The 19,780-nt window shown below is 43.7% G+C and overlaps 1 protein-coding gene and 1 pseudogene across 1 annotated transcript in view; one reads left to right on the top strand and one right to left on the bottom strand.

Moving 5' to 3' along the window:
• Positions 1 to 1,710: 1,710 nt before the first annotated feature.
• Positions 1,711 to 2,535, top strand: LOC132478561 (V-type proton ATPase subunit D-like; annotated as a pseudogene).
• A 679-nt stretch (positions 2,536 to 3,214) lies between these two features.
• The window catches only part of LOC132479221 (multidrug and toxin extrusion protein 2-like), a 46,232-nt gene continuing 29,666 nt past the window's right edge, over positions 3,215 to 19,780 (bottom strand). Inside the window, exons 15-18 of the mRNA XM_060082784.1 lie at positions 4,708 to 4,777; positions 3,945 to 3,949; positions 3,744 to 3,868; positions 3,215 to 3,249 (exon numbers count right to left, since the gene is read on the bottom strand). Of these exons, the coding sequence (XP_059938767.1) occupies positions 3,215 to 3,249; positions 3,744 to 3,868; positions 3,945 to 3,949; positions 4,708 to 4,777 (235 nt within the window). The remainder of the gene's footprint in view (positions 3,250 to 3,743; positions 3,869 to 3,944; positions 3,950 to 4,707; positions 4,778 to 19,780) is intronic.

The following is a 19,780-nucleotide window of genomic DNA, read 5'->3' as shown; positions in this document are numbered from 1 at the left end:
GGAGCTGGTGAGACTTGGTAGCGTGACTGGGGCCGGACTCTTGACCAGGGGACTGAACCAGGAAGGGGCCAGGAACCAGAGGTGATGGTGTGACTGACAAGGAACACCTGGGCAGCCAGGAGCTCAGGCTCCAAGTCAGGCCCCGAGATGAAAGCTGAGAGCCCTGGGCCTTCCAGGGAGGAGAGTGGGGACAGGTCAGCAAGAGGACCCTCGGGCAAGGCCTGCATCCCAAGAGTGTAAGATGGAAAGGGTGCCAAAGGACAGAGAGGAATAAAACCCAAGAGCCTGGGGTGAGCTCACAACAAATGGGGATCTGGCCTGTTTATCTTTACATTCCCCAGATTCCAGCACCACCCAGGGCCAACGCATACAGGTGCGCAGTGAATCTTCAGGATGAATGAGGGAATCATAAACCTAAGAGACATGCATTGCAGTAAAAGAGAGGCTCTGGGGGCATCTGGGTTCAAATCCTGTCTCGTCACCTACTGTCTGCGGGACACATTACTTCACCTGTTCAGGCTTTAGCTTCTCCAAGTGTAAAACGGAGCTAACAGGAGATCGCATCTGATGTCATCATAAATTTGAGTGACTTAATTTACATAAACGGTTAGCGTATTTCTGCAAAAGCCCTTCATGAAAATTATCTCACATCCTGTAAACTACAGCTTTACATTATTTTTTGACTAAAAATAAAACTGCTCTGTAATGACATATGGGAGTAGTGGATATATGTATATGTATAACTGATTCACTTTGCTGTACACCTGAAACCAACACAACATTGTAAATCAAATATACTCCAATAAAGACTAAAAAAATAAAAATAAAAGCACTGCAGGAGAATACAGAAAAATGTTAAAACCCTATTACAGAACAATAAGGCAAGAAAAAGAACTAAAAGGCATTACAATTGGAAAAGGAGTAAAACCTTCTATTTATGTATAACGTGACCCTGTATATAGAAAATTCTAAAGAATTCATACACAAAAATACTAGTGCTAATCAATGAATTCAGCAAACTTATAAGATCAACACACAAAAATCAGCTGTGTTTCAATACAACAGCAAAGAACAATCTGAAAAGGAAATTAAGAAAATAATTCCATTTACAGTAGCATCCAAGAGAATCAGATATCTAGGAATAAATTTAACCAAGGAGGTCAAAGACTTGTACAACGAAGACTACAAAACACTGATGCAAGAAATCAAAGACACAAATAAATGGAAAGACGTTCTGTATTCATGGATTGGAAGACTTGATATTTTTAAGATGGCAGTATTCTCTCCAAAGCAGTCTAACAGGTTCAGTGCAGTCCCGCTAAAAAATTCCAAAAGCCTTTTTACAAAAATGGAAAATCTAACCCTCATAGTCATACGGAACTGGAAAGGGCCCTAAATGGGCAAAACAAAAAACTGGAAAAGAACAAACTTGGAATACTTCGCTTTCTAATTTCAAAACTTACTGCACAGGAATCTAAAATACACAAAGGAACAAAATGAACATATCAAGGAACAGAAACAGACTCGTGGTTCCCGGGGTGCGGGGCAGGGATGGACTGGGGGTCCGGGATTAGCAGATGCAAACTATCACATATAGGATGGATAAAAAAGGCCCTACTGTAGAGCACAGGGAACTGTATTCAGTATCCTGTGATAAACCATAATGGAAAAGAATATGGACGATTGCCTGGCCAGGGACCCGGTCCGAACAGTCATTATCAGAATGTCGGGCAAAGACCGAATTGAAATCTTTCCCTTGAGAATGGCACAGACCATCATGAGGGCTCAGTTAAAAGGAGCACAGACAGGTCGAAACCTCCTAAAGAAAAAATCTGACACCTTAACTCTTCGATTTCGACAGATCCTTAAGAAGATAACAGAGACTAAAATGCTGATGGGTGAAGTGATGAGAGAAGCTGCCTTTTCACTTGCTGAGGCCAAGTTCACAGCAGGGGACTTCAGCACCACAGTAATCCAAAATGTAAATAAAGCCCAAGTGAAGATGAGAGCAAAGAAAGATAACGTAGCAGGTGTTACTTTGCCAGTATTTGAACAGTACCATGAAGGAACTGACAGTTATGAACTGACTGGTTTAGCCAGAGGTGGCGAACAGTTGGCTAAACTGAAGAGGAATTATGCCAAAGCAGTGGAACTACTGGTGGAACTAGCTTCGGTGCAGACTTCCTTTGTTACTTTGGATGAAGCTATTAAAATAACCAACAGGCATGTAAATGCCATTGAACATGTCATCATTCCCCGGATTGAACATACCCTTGCTTATATCATCACAGAGCTGGATAAGAGAGAGAGAGTTCTATAGGTTAAAGAAAATACAGGAGAAGAAAAAGATTCTCAAGGAAAAGTCTGAGAAGGACTTGGAACAAAGGAGAGCAGCTGGAGAGGTGATGGAACCTGCTAATCTTCTGGCTGAAGAGAAGGATGAGGATCTTCTCTTTGAATAATCTTTCCTGCTCTGATTCTTTCAGAAGGCCTAACATGGCATCATTTTAATTCATGGTGTGTAGGTTTGGTATGTGTGGCTATTTAATTTTTGGCCTAAGAATTTCACCAGTTGTAAAATTCCCTGATGTCTGTTTACGGGATTACCTTTGCAGAATCATAATTCAGCAATCATTTATCACCAATGAGATTTGTAGAACCTGCCCAGAAACTTAAGAGAATTTATTCTGCGAAGTGTCACCCTACTCCACTTACATGTCTGTTGCAAGTGACCTGCTTACCAACATATTAAGAAACTCCCCTTAGGAAACAGCAGTGGTCTCAGGCCAACACACGTAGGCCAGCTACTGCTGGAACACCATTTGTTCCTACTTGCACACCATTGTCTGAGACTGCTGCAACCATCCTTGTGTTAGTTACTGTGGGACTTCTCAAACATTATGAAAACCTTCACTTATTCTTCCTTGAATGACAGGTCTGTCTTGTCTTTCAATGGAAACAGTTCTGCCAATTCAAATGTGACTATGGTAATATACAGTAAAATGATTTAAAAATGAAAAAAAAAAGAATATGAAAAAGAATGTCTATATGTGTATAACTGAGTCACTGCTGTACAGCAGAAATTAACACAACATTGTAAATCAACTATACTTCAATAAAAATTTTTAAAAACTTGTGTAAAATAGATAATAAGAACCTGCTGTATAAAAAAATAAATTTAATTTAATTTAAAAAACAAAAACTTACCGCACAGCTACAGTAATCCCAACAGTGCAGTACTGGCGTGAGCTGGACATAGAGACCAATGAAGCAGAACAGAGTCCGGAAATAAACCCACACGTCTCTGGTCCACTCATTTTCGACAAGGGTGCCAAGACCATTCAACAGAGAAAGAATAGTTTTTCAACAAACTGTGGTCACCTTGTCTAGGTGATTCTAGTCACGTCTCAGGACTAAGCTAATGCATTACGACCTCAAGGAGCTGTTCCAAGCCATCATAGGGGATCACAGCTTTCACAGTACTTACCCCAAATGGAATAACTGTGTAATTACTTAATCTTGGTCTCATCCTGAGGGCAGAGTCATGTTTATTTTCCTCAAGTTGACATTTCCAGTATTTTTGTATACTGAATACACAAATTGTTTTCATATACCAAAGGGAGAAAATCATTTTTCCTATTCCACACGGGTCACTTTCCAGACAACTGCCTTGTATCTCAAGCAGTTTATCCTAACAGGACAAGTGAGATGTAAGGTAAGTCACCAAGGAATCAGACACATACCTATTATCCCATGATTAGCAGCAAACATCAGAGATGCTCCAAGGGGAAAACCAAAAACATAATAGCCAATGGCATTCAGGAAAGCACCCATCTGTTTTCCTGCACCTCTCAGGACCAAAACCAGTCTTGCAGTCATTCAGGTGTCATCATCACATCAGGTCAGAACACAACCTGGTATTTCACAGCTCTGAATACAGTCACATACCCTATCTCAAGACAGGGACCACACCTTATGTAAGAGATAAAGGAAAACATCTGCATTCTAAAGTTATGTTAAGGGACTTCCCTGGTGGCACAGTGGATACGACTCTGCGCTCCCAATGCAGGGGGCCTGGGTTCGATCCCTGGTCATGGAACTAGATCCCACATGCATGCCACAACTAAGAGTTCTTATGCTGCAACTAAGGAGCCCGTGGGCCACAACTAAGGAGCCTGTGAGCTGCAACTAAAACCCCACACAACCAAATAAATAATTTTTTTAAAAAGTTACGTTAACAACAGCTACAGCAGTTTTCATCCAGAAACCCACCAAGTAACAACATTTAAATCTCTATTCAAAAATAGTTCATAAAAGCATAGTTTTAAATAATGTAGAGGTTTCACTGATGGAAGTCTCAGCAGAAACTAGTCTGATATCATGGCTGAAAAATATTAATCCAGTTAGGCTTCAAAAATGCCCAGACGGGGCTTCCCTGGTGGCGCAGTGGTTAAGAGTCCGCCTGCCGATGCAGGGGACACGGGTTCGTGCCCCGGTCCGGGAAGATCCCACATGCCGCGGAGCGGCTAGGCCCGTGAGCCATGGCCGCTGAGCCTGCGTGTCCGGAGCCTGTGCTCCGCAACAGGAGAGGCCACAACAGTGAGAGGCCCACGTACCGCAAAAAACAAAACAGAACAAAAACTAGACACACAAAACAAGATCGTGCTGCATATAGTACACAGAGGTAAAATCACTGCAAATACTCACCTCAAGTGCATCAAACAGATGAAAGGGAGCAAAAATGGGCATCACTTGGCTCACAAGGGACACGATATCTCTGTTGGAGAAAAAGAGTCAGTGATCCAAAACTTACAGTTAAGTGTAGCACTAATCACCTGCTGGCTGGACGAAACTGCCAGAGTGACCGACCAGTCAACTCAGTCCACATACTACTTTCCTATTTGATAAAATGAGGACACGATAAAACCTCACTAACTTCAATGTCACCAGTTAGAATTTAGGTCAAAAGGGATGTGGGCTAGGCTGCCACGACAGAGCCTAACTCTTAAAAGTTTTGTTGATGAGTATAAAAATGTGAGGGTTGGTTACAGATGAATTGGTTTGCAGGGCAGAAATAGACACAGATGTAGAGAACAAACGTATGGACACCAAGGGGGAAAAGTGGTGGTGGTGGTGCTGTGATGAATGGGAGACTGGGATTGACATATATACACTAATATGTATAAAATAGATAATAAGAACCTGCTGTATAAATAATAAATAAAATTCAAAAAAAAAAAAAGTGAGGGTTGGGAAGAAAAAGCAGCAGGTTTCAGCCTGTGAAGGGTAATCTTCCCCTGTGGCTGGGAGTCGTCCTCAAAAATGCAGCTGGAGGCCAGTGTTCAAGGCAGAGAAAACATCTGCCTCCTCAGGGATGCCCTGAGCTCTGGCGGCTGTGCTGGAAGGTCTGTCTGGCGAGGGCCTCGCGTGGGGCTCGGGGGCCTTGCGTGGGGCTCAGGGGCCCTGGAGAACAACTCAGCAGAGTGGCGGTGACCGCAGGCCTACACCATGGAGCCAGTGTGGATGCAAAACACACAACAGACAGCAGTGCTCCCCCCAGAGCTCTGGCCTCCCTCCCCTTGGCCTGAGGGGAAGACCGTTAGCCAGCAGGTGCCACCAACTCAGGCAGAGCCCGCAGGCAACCCTCTCACCAGAGCAGCGACCTCCTCCGCGGAGCAGACCCAGGACGGTAGCGTCGGCTAACCCTGCACTGTCTCTACTAGTCAAAGTGAAAATGTGGTCCTTCCTTCACAAGTATAAACATTAAACCAACATGCACCAAACACTGAAGAAAATCAACAGCACAAAAAGAACACCAAAATGAGCAGGCAGAAGAGCTGATGCAAAAGGAAACAGAAAGAATACAAAGAGAGAAACTTTTAAAAATTATAATTCCTATTCTTAGAAATATTCATAAACAGTAGGCATTTAAGGAAAAAGAGCAATTGGGAAATTAACTGGAAATGAAAAATATGAACACTAAAATACAGCATTCCACTTAAAGACTGGGTAATGAAATGGACATGGCTAGAGACTAAATTTTAATGGTAAATCTGAGGAAATATCCCAAAACACAGACAGGTAACCACAGAAAAGACAAATGTCAAATTAATCCATAAATTCTATCATATATCTAAATTTCCTAGAGCTAAAGAAAAATCCACTGCTTGAGACTAAAAGTCTACAAAGTGCCAGGCAGAATCAAAGATTCACCTGCACCTAAGCACGGCCAAGGACAAAAAGAATATCTGAAAGGGACTTCCCTGGTGGCACAGTGGTTGAGAGTCCACCTGCCAGTGCAGGGGACAGGGGTTCGAGCCCTGGTCCAGGAAGACCGCACGTGCTGCAGAGCAACTGGGCCCGTGCGCCACAACTACTGAGCCCACGTACCACAACAACTGAAGCCGCGTGCCTAGAGCCCATGCTGCACAACAAGAGAAGCCACCGCAATGGGAAGCCCACGCACCGCAACGAAGAGTAGCCCCCACTTGCCACAGCTAGAAGAAGCCCGCGCGCAGCAACGAAGACCCAACGCAGCCAAAAATAAATAAATTTATAGAAGAAAAAAAGAATATCTGAAAGATTTCCAGAAAAATAAAATTTCTGGGACTGACGGAGAGAGGCAGTCCCATTGTCTTAACCCCTCTGGGCTGAAGTGCCTTCCCAGGCAGTGCCTGCTGAGTAATTTAATTTAAGGAGACATAAACTTTTAAGAAACTCTTCTTTGGGAATTCCCTGGGGGTCCAGTTGTTAGGACTTGGTGCTTTCAGTGCTGTGGCCCAGGTTCAATCGCTGGTTGGGGAACTAAGATCTGCAAGCTGTGTGGCCAAAAAAAAAAAGAAGGAAAAAAAAAAACTCTGGTGGGCATTGGCTGACTGCGGAGATAGCAGACACCACGCATGACAAGGAACACAGTCTCTGTAAAAACTGGTTTAGAAAAGTCACCAAACGAATGGGAGAACTGCAGACCAGCAATGACAAAAAGCAAGAACGGCACTGCCTGGGGAGGGAGGAGAGCCTGGTTTCCAGAGTTATCACAGTACAATATTAAAAACGTCCAGTTCTTGGGCCTCCCTGGTGGCGCAGTGGTTGAGAGTCCGCCTGCCGATGCAGGGGATACGGGTTCGTGCCCCGGTCTGGGAGGATCCCATATGCCGCGGAGCGGCTGGGCCCGTGAGCCATGGCCGCTGAGCCTGCGCGTCCGGAGCCTGTGCTCCGCAACGGGAGAGGCCACGGCAGTGAGAGGCCCGCATACCGAAAAAAAAAAAAAACAAAAACGTCCAGTTCTTAAAAATTTACAAAGCATACAGAGAAACAGGAAAGTAGGGAAAAGGAGATTGTCACAACTGGCAAATATTGTCAGAGTTGACTTTTTCAGAACTATGGAAATTAACCAAAGGCTTGCAATTACTTGGGGAGCCCATATTCAAGAAAAGTGGCTGAATCTTGGTAATGATAGCTCTGTGGTGTCATCCCCTGCCCCCAGCTCAGCAGTAAGCTTAAAGTAACAGCCCACACATACTTCCAAGGCTGGAGGCGGAAGAGTGGGTCAAACTCTTTTTAAGGCTTATTCCCAAATTATAGTTACTAATTCACAAAAGGCCACCTGTCCGGTGGCTCCTTAGAAGACCCCCCAAAAGGCTGTCTTTATTTCATCAGGCTCCAACTGCCCAGTGCTGAAGTTGACCTTTAGAAGGTTGTTTGTCAAAAATATTTACAGGCAGGACTTCCCTGGTGGCACAGCAGTTAAGAATCCACCTGCCAATGCAGGGGACACGGGTTCGAGCCCTGGTCTGGGAAGATCCCACATGCCACGAAGCAACAAAGCCCGTGCGCCACAACTACTGAGCCTGCGCTCTAGAGCCCATGAGCCACAACTACAAAGCCTGCATGCCTAGAGCCCGTGCTCCGCAACAAGAGAAGCCACCACAATGAGAAGCCCACACACCACAAAAAAGACCCAATGCAGCCAAAAATAAATAAATAAATAAATTTATTTCTTTAAAGAAAAAAAATTTACAGGTTCTAGTTGCTGCTTCCTGAGGCAGTGGAAACAGGACAAACAACAGACTAACCAACCAGCTTGGTAGGAAAGACTGGGGATATGGGGTGTATCAGGGCTTGCTCTGGAAGCTCTGACATGTTACTGGGGATCTAGAAGGCCATGCGCACGCCTAGGGCTGCACAGAGGCTCAAGAAAAATCAGGAAGAAAAAAAAAAAAAAGAAAGACCAGGAAGGGCCTAAGCTCTCACCTGGGGCTGAACTTGAGACTCTGCATGAACAAGAAGTGAAAGTTAAGACCAAGCTGTAAACTGCCTGGCTGGGTGTTGAAGGTGAACCTGACGCATGTAGAGAGCCCGTCAGCAAAGACTGGGGGATGTTTGGGATGCAGACTGTCCAATCATTAGCTGACCTCTAAGCTAATGCAACAGAGACTTCAGTGGCCACACTCAAAGAATACAGACCTTTACCGAAATAGTTCATAGAGGTCACTAAGCAAACAAGAGCATCGACAACAAGAAGCTAGGGGAGACACTTCCGGGTAAGATGGCGGAAGAGTAAGACGCGGAGATCACCTTCCTCCCCACGGATACACCAGAAATACAGCTACACGTGGAACAACTCCTACAGAACACCTACTGAACGCTGGCAGGAGACCCCAGACCTCCCAAAAGGCAAGAAACTCCCCACATACCTGGGTAGGGCAAAGCGGAGAGATCCCCACACAGAGGATCGGTGCCGAGCGACACTCACCAGCCCGAGAGGCTTGTCTGCTCGCCCGCTGGGGCGCGCAGCGCTGGAAGCTGAGGCTCGGGCTTCGGTCAGAGCGCAGAGAGAGGACTGGGGCTGGCGGCGAGAACTCAGCCTGAAGGGGGCTAATGTGCCACAGCTAGCCGGGAGGGAGTCCGGGAAAACTCTGGAGCTGCCGAAGAGGCAAGAGACTTTTTCTTCCCTCTTGGTTTCCCGGTGCGCGAGGAGAGGGGATTAAGAGCGCTGCTTAAAGGGGCTCCACAGACGGGTGCGAGTCGCGACTGAAAGCGCGGAGCCCAGTGACGGGCGTGGGACGCTGGGGCTGCTGCTGCCGCCGCCGAGAAGCCTGTGTGCGAGCGCAGGTCACTGCCCACACCGCCCTTCCGGGAGCCTGTGCAGCCCGCCACTGCCGGGGTCCCGGGATCCAGGGGCGGCTTCCCTGGGAGAACGCACGGCGCGCCTCGGGCTGGTGCAACGTCACGCCGACCTCTGCCGCTGCAGGCTCGCCCCGCACTCCGTGCCCCTCCCTCCCGCCCGGCCTGAGTGAGCCAGAGTCCCCGAAGAGGCTGCTCCTTTAACCCTGTCCTGTCTGAGCAAAGAACAGACGCCCTCCGGCGACCTACACGCAGAGGCGGGGCCAAATCCAAAGCTGAGACCGAGGAGCTGTGAGAACAAAGAAGAGAAAGGGAAACCTCTCCCAGCAGCCTCAGAAGCAGCGGATTAAAGCTCCACAATCAACTTGATGTACCCTGCATCTGTGGAATACATGAATAGACAACACATCATCCCAAACTGAGGAGCCCGGAGTCAGTGCTGTGCCTCTGAGGTGGGAGAGCCAACTTCAGGACACTGGTCCACAAGAGACCTCCCAGCTCCACATAATATCAAACGGCAAAAATCTTCCAGAGATCTCCATCTCAACACCAGCACCCAGCTTCACTCAACGACCAGCAAGCTACAGTGCTGGACACCCTATGCCAAACAACTAGCAAGACAGGAACACAACGCCACCCATTAGCAGAGAGGTGGGCTAAAATCATAAAAAGTCCGCAGGCACCCCAAAACACACCACCAGACGTGGACCTGCCCACCAGAAAGACAAGATCCAGCCTCATCCACCAGAACACAGGCACTAGTCCCCTCCACCCCTCCACTAGTAACCCACTAAACCAACCTTAGCCACTGGGGACAGACACCAAAAACAACGGGAACTACGAACCTGCAGCCTGCAAAAAGGAGACCCCAAACACAGTAACATAAGCAAAATGAGAAGACAGAAAAACACACAGCAGGAGAAGGAGCAAGATAAAAACCCACCAGACCTAACAAATGAAGAGGTAATAGGCAGTCTACCTGAAAAAGAATTCAGAATAATGATGGTAAAGATGATCCAAGATTCTATTTCCCAGATCCAAAATCTTGGAAATAGAGTAGACAAAATGCAAGAAACAGTTAACAAGGACCTAGAAGAACTAAAGATGAATCAAGCATCGATTAAAAACACAATACATGAAATAAAAAATACTCTAGATGGGATCAATAGAATAACTGAGGCAGAAGAACGGGTAAGTGAGGTGGAAGATAAAATAGTGGAAATAACTGCTGCAGAGCAAAATAAAGAAAAAAGAATGAAAAGAACAGAGGACAGTCTCAGAGACCTCTGGGACAACATTAAACGCACCAACATTCGAATTATAGGGGTTCCAGAAGAAGAAGAGAAAAAGAAAGGGACTGAGAAAATATTTGAAGAGATTATAGTTGAAAACTTCCCTAATATGGGAAAGGAAATAGTTAATCAAGTCCAGGAGGCACAGAGAGTCCCATACAGAATAAATCCAAGGAGAAATACGCCAAGACACATATTAATCAAACTGTCAAAAATTAAACACAAAGAAATCATATTAAAAGCAGCAAGGCAAAAACAACAAATAACACACATGGGAATCCCCATCAGGATAACAGCTGATCTCTCAGCAGAAACTCTACAAGCCAGAAGGGAGTGGCAGGACATAATTAAAGTGATGAAGGAGAAAAACCTGCAACCAAGATTACTCTACCCAGCAAGGATCTCATTCAGATTTGATGGAGAAATTAAAACGTTTACAGACAAGCAAAAGCTGAGAGAGTTCAGCACCACCAAACCAGCTTTACAACAAATGCTAAAGGAACTTCTCTAGGCAAGAAACACAACAGAAGGAAAAGACCTACAATAACGAACCCAAAACAATTAAGAAAATGGGAATAGGAACATACATATCAATAATTACCTTAAATGTAAATAGACTAAATGCTCCCACCAAAAGATACAGATTGGCTGAATGGATACAAAAACAAGACCCATATATATGCTGTCTACAAGAGACCCACTTCAGACCTAGAGACACATACAGACTGAAAGTAAGGGGATGGAAAAAGATATTCCATGCAAATGGAAACCAAAAGAAAGCTGGAGTAGCAATTCTCGTATCAGACAAAATAGACTTTAAAATAAAGACTACGAGAAGAGACAAAGAAGGACACTACATAATGATCAAGGGATCGATCCAAGAAGAAGATATAACAATTGTAAATATTTATGCACCAAACATAGGAGCACCTCAATACATAAGGCAAATGCTAACAGCCATAAAAGGAGAAATCGACAGTAACACAATCATAGTAGGGGACTTTAACACCCCACTTTCACCAATGGACAGATCATCCAAAATGAAAATAAATAAGGAAACACAAGCTTTAAATGATACATTAAACAAGATGGACTTAATTGATATTTATAGGACATTCCATCCAAAAACAACAGAATACACATTTTTCTCAAGTGCTCATGGAACATTCTCCAGGATAGATCATATCTTGGGTCACAAATCAAGCCTTGGTAAATTTAAGAAAATTGAAATTGTATCAAGTATCTTTTCTGACCACAATGCTATGAGACTAGATATCAATTACAGGAAAAGAGCTGTAAAAAATACAAACACATGGAGGCTAAACAATACACTACTTAATAATGAAGTGATCACTGAAGAAATCAAAGAGGAAATTAAAAAATACCTAGAAACAAATGACAATGGAGACACGACGACCCAAAACCTATGGGATGCAGCAAAAGCAGTTCTAAGAGGGAAGTTTATAGCAATACAATCCCACCTTAAGAAACAGGAAACATCTCGAATAAACAACCTAACCGTGCACCTAAAGCAATTAGAGAAAGAAGGACAAAAACATCCCAAAGTTAGCAGAAGGAAAGAAATCATAAAAATCAGATCAGAAATAAATGAAAAAGAAATGAAGGAAACGATAGCAAAGATCAATAAAACTAAAAGCTGGTTCTTTGAGAAGATAAACAAAACTGATAAACCATTAGCCAGACTCATCAAGAAAAAAAGGGAGGGCTTCCCTGGTGGCGCAGTGGTTGAGAGTCCGCCTGCCGATGCAGGGGACACGGGTTCGTGCCCCGATCCCAGAAGATCCCACATGCCACGGAGCGGCTGGGCCCGCGAGCCATGGCCGCGGAGCCTGTGTGTCCGGAGCCTGTGCTCCGCAACGGGAGAGGCCACAGCAGTGAGAGGCCCGCGTACAGCAAAAAAAAAAAAAAAAGGGAGAAGACTCAAATCAAAAGAATTAGAAATGAAAAAGGAGAAGTAACAACTGACACTGCAGAAATACAAAAGATCATGAGAGATTACTATAAGCAACTCTATGCCAATAAAATGGACAACCTGGAAGAAACGGACAAATTCTTAGAAATGCACAACCTGCCAAGACTGAATCAGGAAGAAATAGAAAATATGAACAGACCAATCACAAGCACTGAAATTGAAACTGTGATAAAAAATCTTCCAACAAACAAAAGCCCAGGACCAGATGGCTTCACAGGCGAATTCTATCAAACATTTAGAGAAGAGCTAACACCTATCCTTCTGAAACTCTTCCAAAATATAGCAGAGGGAGGAACACTCCCAAACTCATTCTACGAGGCCACCATCACCTTGATACCAAAACCAGGCAAGGATGTCACAAAGAAAGAAAACTACAGGCCAATATCACTGATGAACATAGATGCAAAAATCCTCAACAAAATACTAGCAAACAGAATCCAACAGCACATTAAAAGGATCATACACCATGATCAAGTGGGGTTTATTCCAGGAATGCAAGGATTCTTCAATATACGCAAATCAATCAATGTGATACACCATATTAACAAACTGAAGGAGAAAAACCATATGATCATCTCAATAGATGCAGAGAAAGCTTTCGACAAAATTCAACACCCATTTATGATAAAAACCCTGCTGAAAGTAGGCATAGAGGGAACTTTCCTCAACATAATAAAGGCCATATATGACAAACCCACAGCCAGCATCGTCCTCAATGGTGAAAAACTGAAACCATTTCCACTAAGATCAGGAACAAGACAAGGTTGCCCACTCTCACCACTCTTATTCAACCTAGTTTTGGAAGTTTTAGCCACAGCAATCAGAGAAGAAAAGGAAATAAAAGGAATCCAAATTGGAAAAGAAGAAGTAAAGCTGTCACTGTTTGCAGATGACATGATACTATACATAGAGAATCCTAAAGATGCTACCAGAAAACTACTAGAGCTAATCAATGAATTTGGTAAAGTTGCAGGATACAAAATTAATGCACAGAAATATCTGGCATTTCTATATACTAATGATGAAAAATCTGAAAGTGAAATCAAGGAAACACTCCCATTTACCATTGCAACAAAAAGAATAAAATATCTAGGAATAAACCTACCTAAGGAGACAAAAGACCTGTATGCAGAAAATTATAAGACACTGATGAAAGAAATTAAAGATGATACAAATAGATGGAGAGATGTACCATGTTCTTGGATTGGAAGAATCAACATTGTGAAAATGACTCTACTACCCAAAGCAATCTACAGATTCAATGCAATCCCTATCAAACTACCACTGGCATTTTTCAGAGAACTAGAACAAAAAATTTCACAGTTTGTATGGAAACACAAAAGACCCCGAATAGCCAAAGCAATCTTGAGAACGAAAAATGGAGCTGGAGGAATCAGGCTCCCTGACTTCAGACTATACTACAAAGCTACAGTAATCAAGACAATATGGTACTGGCACAAAAACAGAAAGATAGATCAATGGAACAGGATAGAAAGCCCAGAGTTAAACCCACGGACATATGGTCACCTTATCTTTGATAAAGGAGGCAGGAATGTACAGTGGAGAAAGGACAGTCTCTTCAATAAGTGGTGCTGGGAAAACTGGATAGGGACATGTAAAAGTATGAGATTAGATCACTCCCTAACACCATACACAAAAATAAGCTCAAAATGGATTAAAGACCTAAATTTAAAGCCAGACACTATAAAACTCTTAGAGGAAAACATAGGCAAAACACTCTATGACATAAATCACAGTAAGATCCTTTTTGACCCACCTCCTAGAGAAATGGAAATAAAGACAAAAATAAACATATGGGACCTAATGAGACTTAAAAGCTTTTGCACAGCAAAGGAAACCATAAACAAGACCAAAAGACAACCCTCAGAATGGGAGAAAATATTTGCAAATGAAGCAACTGACAAAGGATTAATCTCCAAAATTTATAAGCAGCTCATGCAGCTCAATAACAAAAAAACAAACAACCCAATCCAAAAATGGGCAGAAGACCTAAATAGACATTTCTCCACAGAAGATATACAGACTGCCAACAAACACATGAAAGGATGCTCAACATCTTTACTCATTAGAGAAATGCAAATCAAAACTACAATGAGATATCATCTCACACCAGTCAGAATGGCCATCATCAAAAAATCTAGAAACAATAAATGCTGGAGAGGGTGTGGAAAAAAGGGAACACTCTTGCACTGCTGGTGGGAATGTGAATTGGTACAGCCACTATGGAGAACGGTATGGAGGTTCCTTAAAAAACTACAAATAGAACTACCATATGACCCAGCAATCCCACTACTGGGCATATACCCTGAGAAAACCATAATTCAAAAAGAGACATGTACCAAAATGTTCATAGCAGCCCTATTTACAATAGCCCGGAGATGGAAACAACCTAAGTGTCCATCATCTGATGAATGGATAAAGAAGATGTGGCACATATATACAATGGAATATTACTCAGCCATAAAAAGAAATGAAATTGAGCTATTTGTAATGAGGTGGATAGACCTAGAGTCTGTCATACAGAGTGAAGTAAGTCAGAAAGAGAAAGACAAATACTGTATGCTAACACATATATATGGAATTTAAGGGAAAAAATGTCATGAAGAACATAGGGGTAAGACAGGAATAAAGACACAGACCTACTAGAGAATGGACTTGAGGATATGGGGAGGGGGAAGGGTAAGCTGTGACAAAGTGAAAGAGCGGCATGGACATATATACACTACCAAACGTAAGGTAGATAGCTAGTGGGAAGCAGCCGCATAGCACAGGGAGATCAGCTCGGTGCTTTGTGACCGCCTGGAGGGGTGGGATAGGGAGGGTGGGAGGGAGACGCAAAAGGGAGGGGATATGGAAACATATGTATATGTATAACTGATTAAATTTGTTATAAAGCAAAAAAAAAAAAAGAAAAAAAAGAAATGTCCTTACAAAGTTAAAAAAAAAAAAAAAAAGAAGCTAGGGGAGGGGGTGAATATGATTTCCAGAATTGCCACATTATAATATTTTTAAATGTCTAGGTTTCACATAGAGAACAGACATGTGGTGGCCGTGGGGGAGGGGTGGAGTGGGAGTGTGGGGTTCGCAGAGGCAAACTATATAGGATGGATAAAAAACAAGGTCCTGGGCCTCCCTGGTGGCGCAGTGGTTGAGAGTCCGCCTGCCGATGCAGGGGATACGGGTTCGTGCCCCGGTCTGGGAGGATCCCATATGCCGCGGAGCGGCTGGGCCCGTGAGCCATGGCCGCTGGGCCTGCGCGTCCGGAGCCTGTGCTCCGCGGCGGGAGAGGCCACAACAGTGAGAGGCCCGCATACCGCAAAAAGAAAAAAAAAAAAACAAGGTCCTGCTGTAGAGCACAGGGACCTATAGTCAAATTTTGTAATAACCTATAAGGGAAAAGAACCTGAAAAAGAATATATTTATATATGTATAACTGAATCATTTTGCTGTACAGCAGAAATTAACACAACATTGTAAATCAACTAGATTTCCATTAAAAAAAGAACCAAATCTAGTTTTCAACAAAAAATTATGAGTCATGTACAGGGTGAAAAAAGGAATAAATAAAAATTGTCTCTGAGGAAGCACAGACTTTGGACTCGCTAAAATAGACTTTTAAAATCATCTATTTCAAATATATTCAAAGAGTTAAGGAAAACCATGTCTAAAGAACTAAAGGAAGGTATGAGAATGATGCCTCACCAAATAGATACTATCAATAAAGAAACAGGGCTTCCCTGGTGGCGCAGTGATTGAGAGTCCGCCTGCTGATGCAGGGGACGCGGGTTCGTGCCCCGGTGCAGGAGGATCCCACATGCCGCGGAGCAGTTGGGCCTGTGAGCCATGGCCGCTGAGCCTGCGCGTCAGGAGCCTGTGCTCCGCGATGGGAGAGGCCACAACAGTGAGAGGCACGCGTACCACCAAAAAATAAATAAATAAATAAATAAATAAATAAACAGAAATTATAAAAAATAAAAACCGTGGAGTTGAAAAATCCAAAAAATAAAATGAGATATTCACTAGAGGGCCTCAACAGTAGGTTTGAGCTGGCAGAAGGAAGAATCAGTGAACCTTAAGGTAAGCAAATTGAGATTTAGACTAAGGAACAGAAAGAAAAAGGAATGAAGAAAAATGAAGACCTGGTGGAACACCATCAAATATACCAACACACACATAATGGGAGTGCCAGAGGTGAGAGAAAGACAGAAGAAATATTTGAAGAATGGCTGAAAACTTCCCAAATCTGATAAAAGACATGAATCCAAGAGACTCAACAAACTCCAAACAGGATAAACTCAAGGGGGAGGCAAGTCATTTGCTGAGAGTGATGGCTGAGGGTGGTACAGTGGGGTCAGTGGTTTGAGGAGAGTGGAGAAGGTCTAATATGGACTGCAGTGATGGACAGTGAGATGGCCAAAGAAAAGCAAGATGGACAATGCTGAGGGTCTAACTGTGGCCATAAGTTTCTAGTGGAACCAACATGCCCTCTTCCGTGACTTTTCCAAAAGTGATGCGCTACTGACACAGTGTGCACATGGGGTCCTCCAGGCTGGGGTTCTGCCACACAGGAGGGATTCAGGAATTCCTCAAACAATGAGCCATGGCACCTACGCTACATAAGGGAAGGCGTAAAGGCAGGAATGTCATGATGGACTGAGAAAGAGTGCAGGACCAGAGGAGTCAACAGACTAGAGAGCACAAGCAGCTGAAGAATCCTCTTAAGTAGACACGGCTGTTGGAAGCGTTGCGGTTGTGGCCAACTGAGGACTGGAGCTGGAACAGTTTCGTAATGACAAAGCCCCAGGCATGACCACGGGAGAGTGTGCCTGCGGAGAGCAGAGGTTACTGGGGTGAGGACTGGGGCACTGGACGGCTCATCCACGTGGATACTGAGTTCAGCCGGGATGCTGCTAGGGTCTGGGGGGTGAGAATACTATAATGAAGATGCCAGAGTTTTAGGCAAAGGAGGAGGAAATGGAGATATACAAGCATGTATCACATGTACAGATGCCAGAAGCTGAAAAGGATAGGAAATACTGTCACTGACAGAATTAGGAACCCAAAATGTCAAGATGAGTCAAGAAATAAGAAAATAAAGATTAATGGGTACAAAAGTAGGATCTGCATTTGGGTTCAAGAAGATAACCACAGGAGGGCAGAATGTGGATGCTAGGGCTGGTCAGACATAGTGTGGTGCAGCCACCAAAAACCTAATACTTCACCAGAAGTCCATCATGTAGAATGAGGTACAATGGACACAGTTCTGCTCTAAATGGAGCTAAGAGCACTGCCTTCAGGTTTGTATGAATTCGACAGTGGAGACTCAAAATCACATTCCATGGGAAATGTCTGAAGGAATTTCAGACGGTTACCATGGAAAAGAGAGCATGAGAGATGCCTTCAAATATCTGCAGGCTATAACTCAGAAATGGATTTAGATTCCTACAAGCACAAGAACCAGAATAAGTGGGTGAAAATTATGGGTACATTTCAGCTCAAAATAAGGAAGGTGTCCTGGGACTTACCTGGTGGCCCAGTGGTTAAGAAACCACCTGCCAATGCAGGGGACATGGGTTCAAGCCCTGGTCCGGGTAGATCCCACATGCCACGGAGCAACTAAGCCCATGTGCCACAACTACTGAGCCCACACTCTAGAGTCCATGAGCTGCAGCTACTGAGCCTGTGAGCCACAACTACTGAAGCCTGTGCACCTAGAGCCCATGCTCCACAACAAGAGAAGCCACTGCAGTGAGAAGCCCATGCACTGCAACGAAGAGTAGCCCCCGCTCACTGCAACTAGAAAACGCCCGCGCACAGTAACAAAGATCCAACACAGCCAAAAATTAATTAGTTAATTGATTAATTAATTATTTTTTAAAAAGGAAGGTGTCCTGAGAATCAAAGCTGCCCTCAGAGGTAGCAAGAGCCTCACCCACTGAGGTTATGAAAGTGTAAGTTGGACAACCTGGCAAGGATGTTTTGGAGGAATCCTGATGTAAGATGAGTGATTACATCAAACAGCCTTTTAGATCTCTTTAATTCTAAGATCTTACCAAATTTAGAAAAATTTGCCATTATTTCTTCAAATTTTTTTCCTGTCCCCTCTCCTCTCTGTTTTGAGAACTCTAGTTACAGCCTTTTTAGGCCAATCACAGCTCACTGATGTTCATGTTTTTCCAGTCTTTTTCCTCACTGCATTTCACTTAGGATATGTACTATTGCTCTATCTTCAAGTTCACTAATCTTTTCTTCTACACTATTCTAATCTGCTGTTACTCTCATCCAATATATTTTCATTTCAGACATTTCCTTTCAGCTCTGTAAGTTCAATTTGTTGTTCTTTAAAAAAATCTTTGATGTCTTACTTTAGCATGCTCATGTTTTCCTCTATCTTCTTGAAAATACAAAACATAGTTATTAAAATTTTTAATATCCCTGTGTACTAATTCTATCATATGTTTCATTTCTGGGTTGGTTTCAACTGATGGATGTTTCTATGGATTTTAATTTCTTGCTCCTTTGTATGCCTGGTAATTTTTAATTAGATGCAGACATTGTGAATTTTAGTTTGTCGAATACTGCATGTTCTTGTAATAATTTAAGTACTCTTGAGCTGTAACACAGTTAAATTTCTTGGATACAGTTTGATCCTTTCAAAGTCTGCTTTTAAGCTTTGTTAGGTGGGACCAGAGCAGGCTTCATCTAGGGCTAATTTTCCTTCTACTGAGGCAAGGTCCTTCTGAGAACTCCACCACCCATCCCATGCATGACGAGGTTTTGTTCATTCCACATGGTGGGAACACAAACTCTTCCTGACCCTTTATGAGCTTCAGGGATTGTTCTGCCTGCTCCTTTTGGGTGTTCCTTCCCGTCCCTCACCCCACTCCCCTGGGACCCTTACACGCACAATCGGCTCAGCGGTCGGCTGAAGACTTGAGGGAGAGCTTCCATAGAACTCTCAAGCGCTCTCTGGGCGCCCTCCAGGTGCTCTCCCTGCTCTGGGACTCTGCCTGGGAACTTGCCACAGAGCTTCCCCACTCCCAACTCCATTTCCCCAACCCAAGGAGATGGGGGGTCTTTCCCAGGGCCCCCGTCTGCACTTTGTCCTGGAAACTCCCTCACAGTAAGCTGGGGCAATCATGGGGTTCTCCTCAGGGATTTATCTGGGCTACCTGTGGTCCAATGTCTGAAAGCCGTTTTTTAAAATACAGATTTTGTCCAGTTTTTTAGTTGTTTAAGGCAGGAGGGTAAATCTAGTTTCTGTGCCTCCATCTGACCACCTCCCTAGCCCTAAGATTTTACAAGAATATATTTAAGCACTGGTCTAGTGGGGTTGGGTGAAACTAGA

This window comes from Mesoplodon densirostris, chromosome 18, assembly GCF_025265405.1.
Source record: "Mesoplodon densirostris isolate mMesDen1 chromosome 18, mMesDen1 primary haplotype, whole genome shotgun sequence".
NCBI classification, from domain to species: Eukaryota; Metazoa; Chordata; class Mammalia; order Artiodactyla; family Ziphiidae; genus Mesoplodon; species Mesoplodon densirostris.
This window is presented reverse-complemented; position numbering and strand designations above follow the sequence as displayed.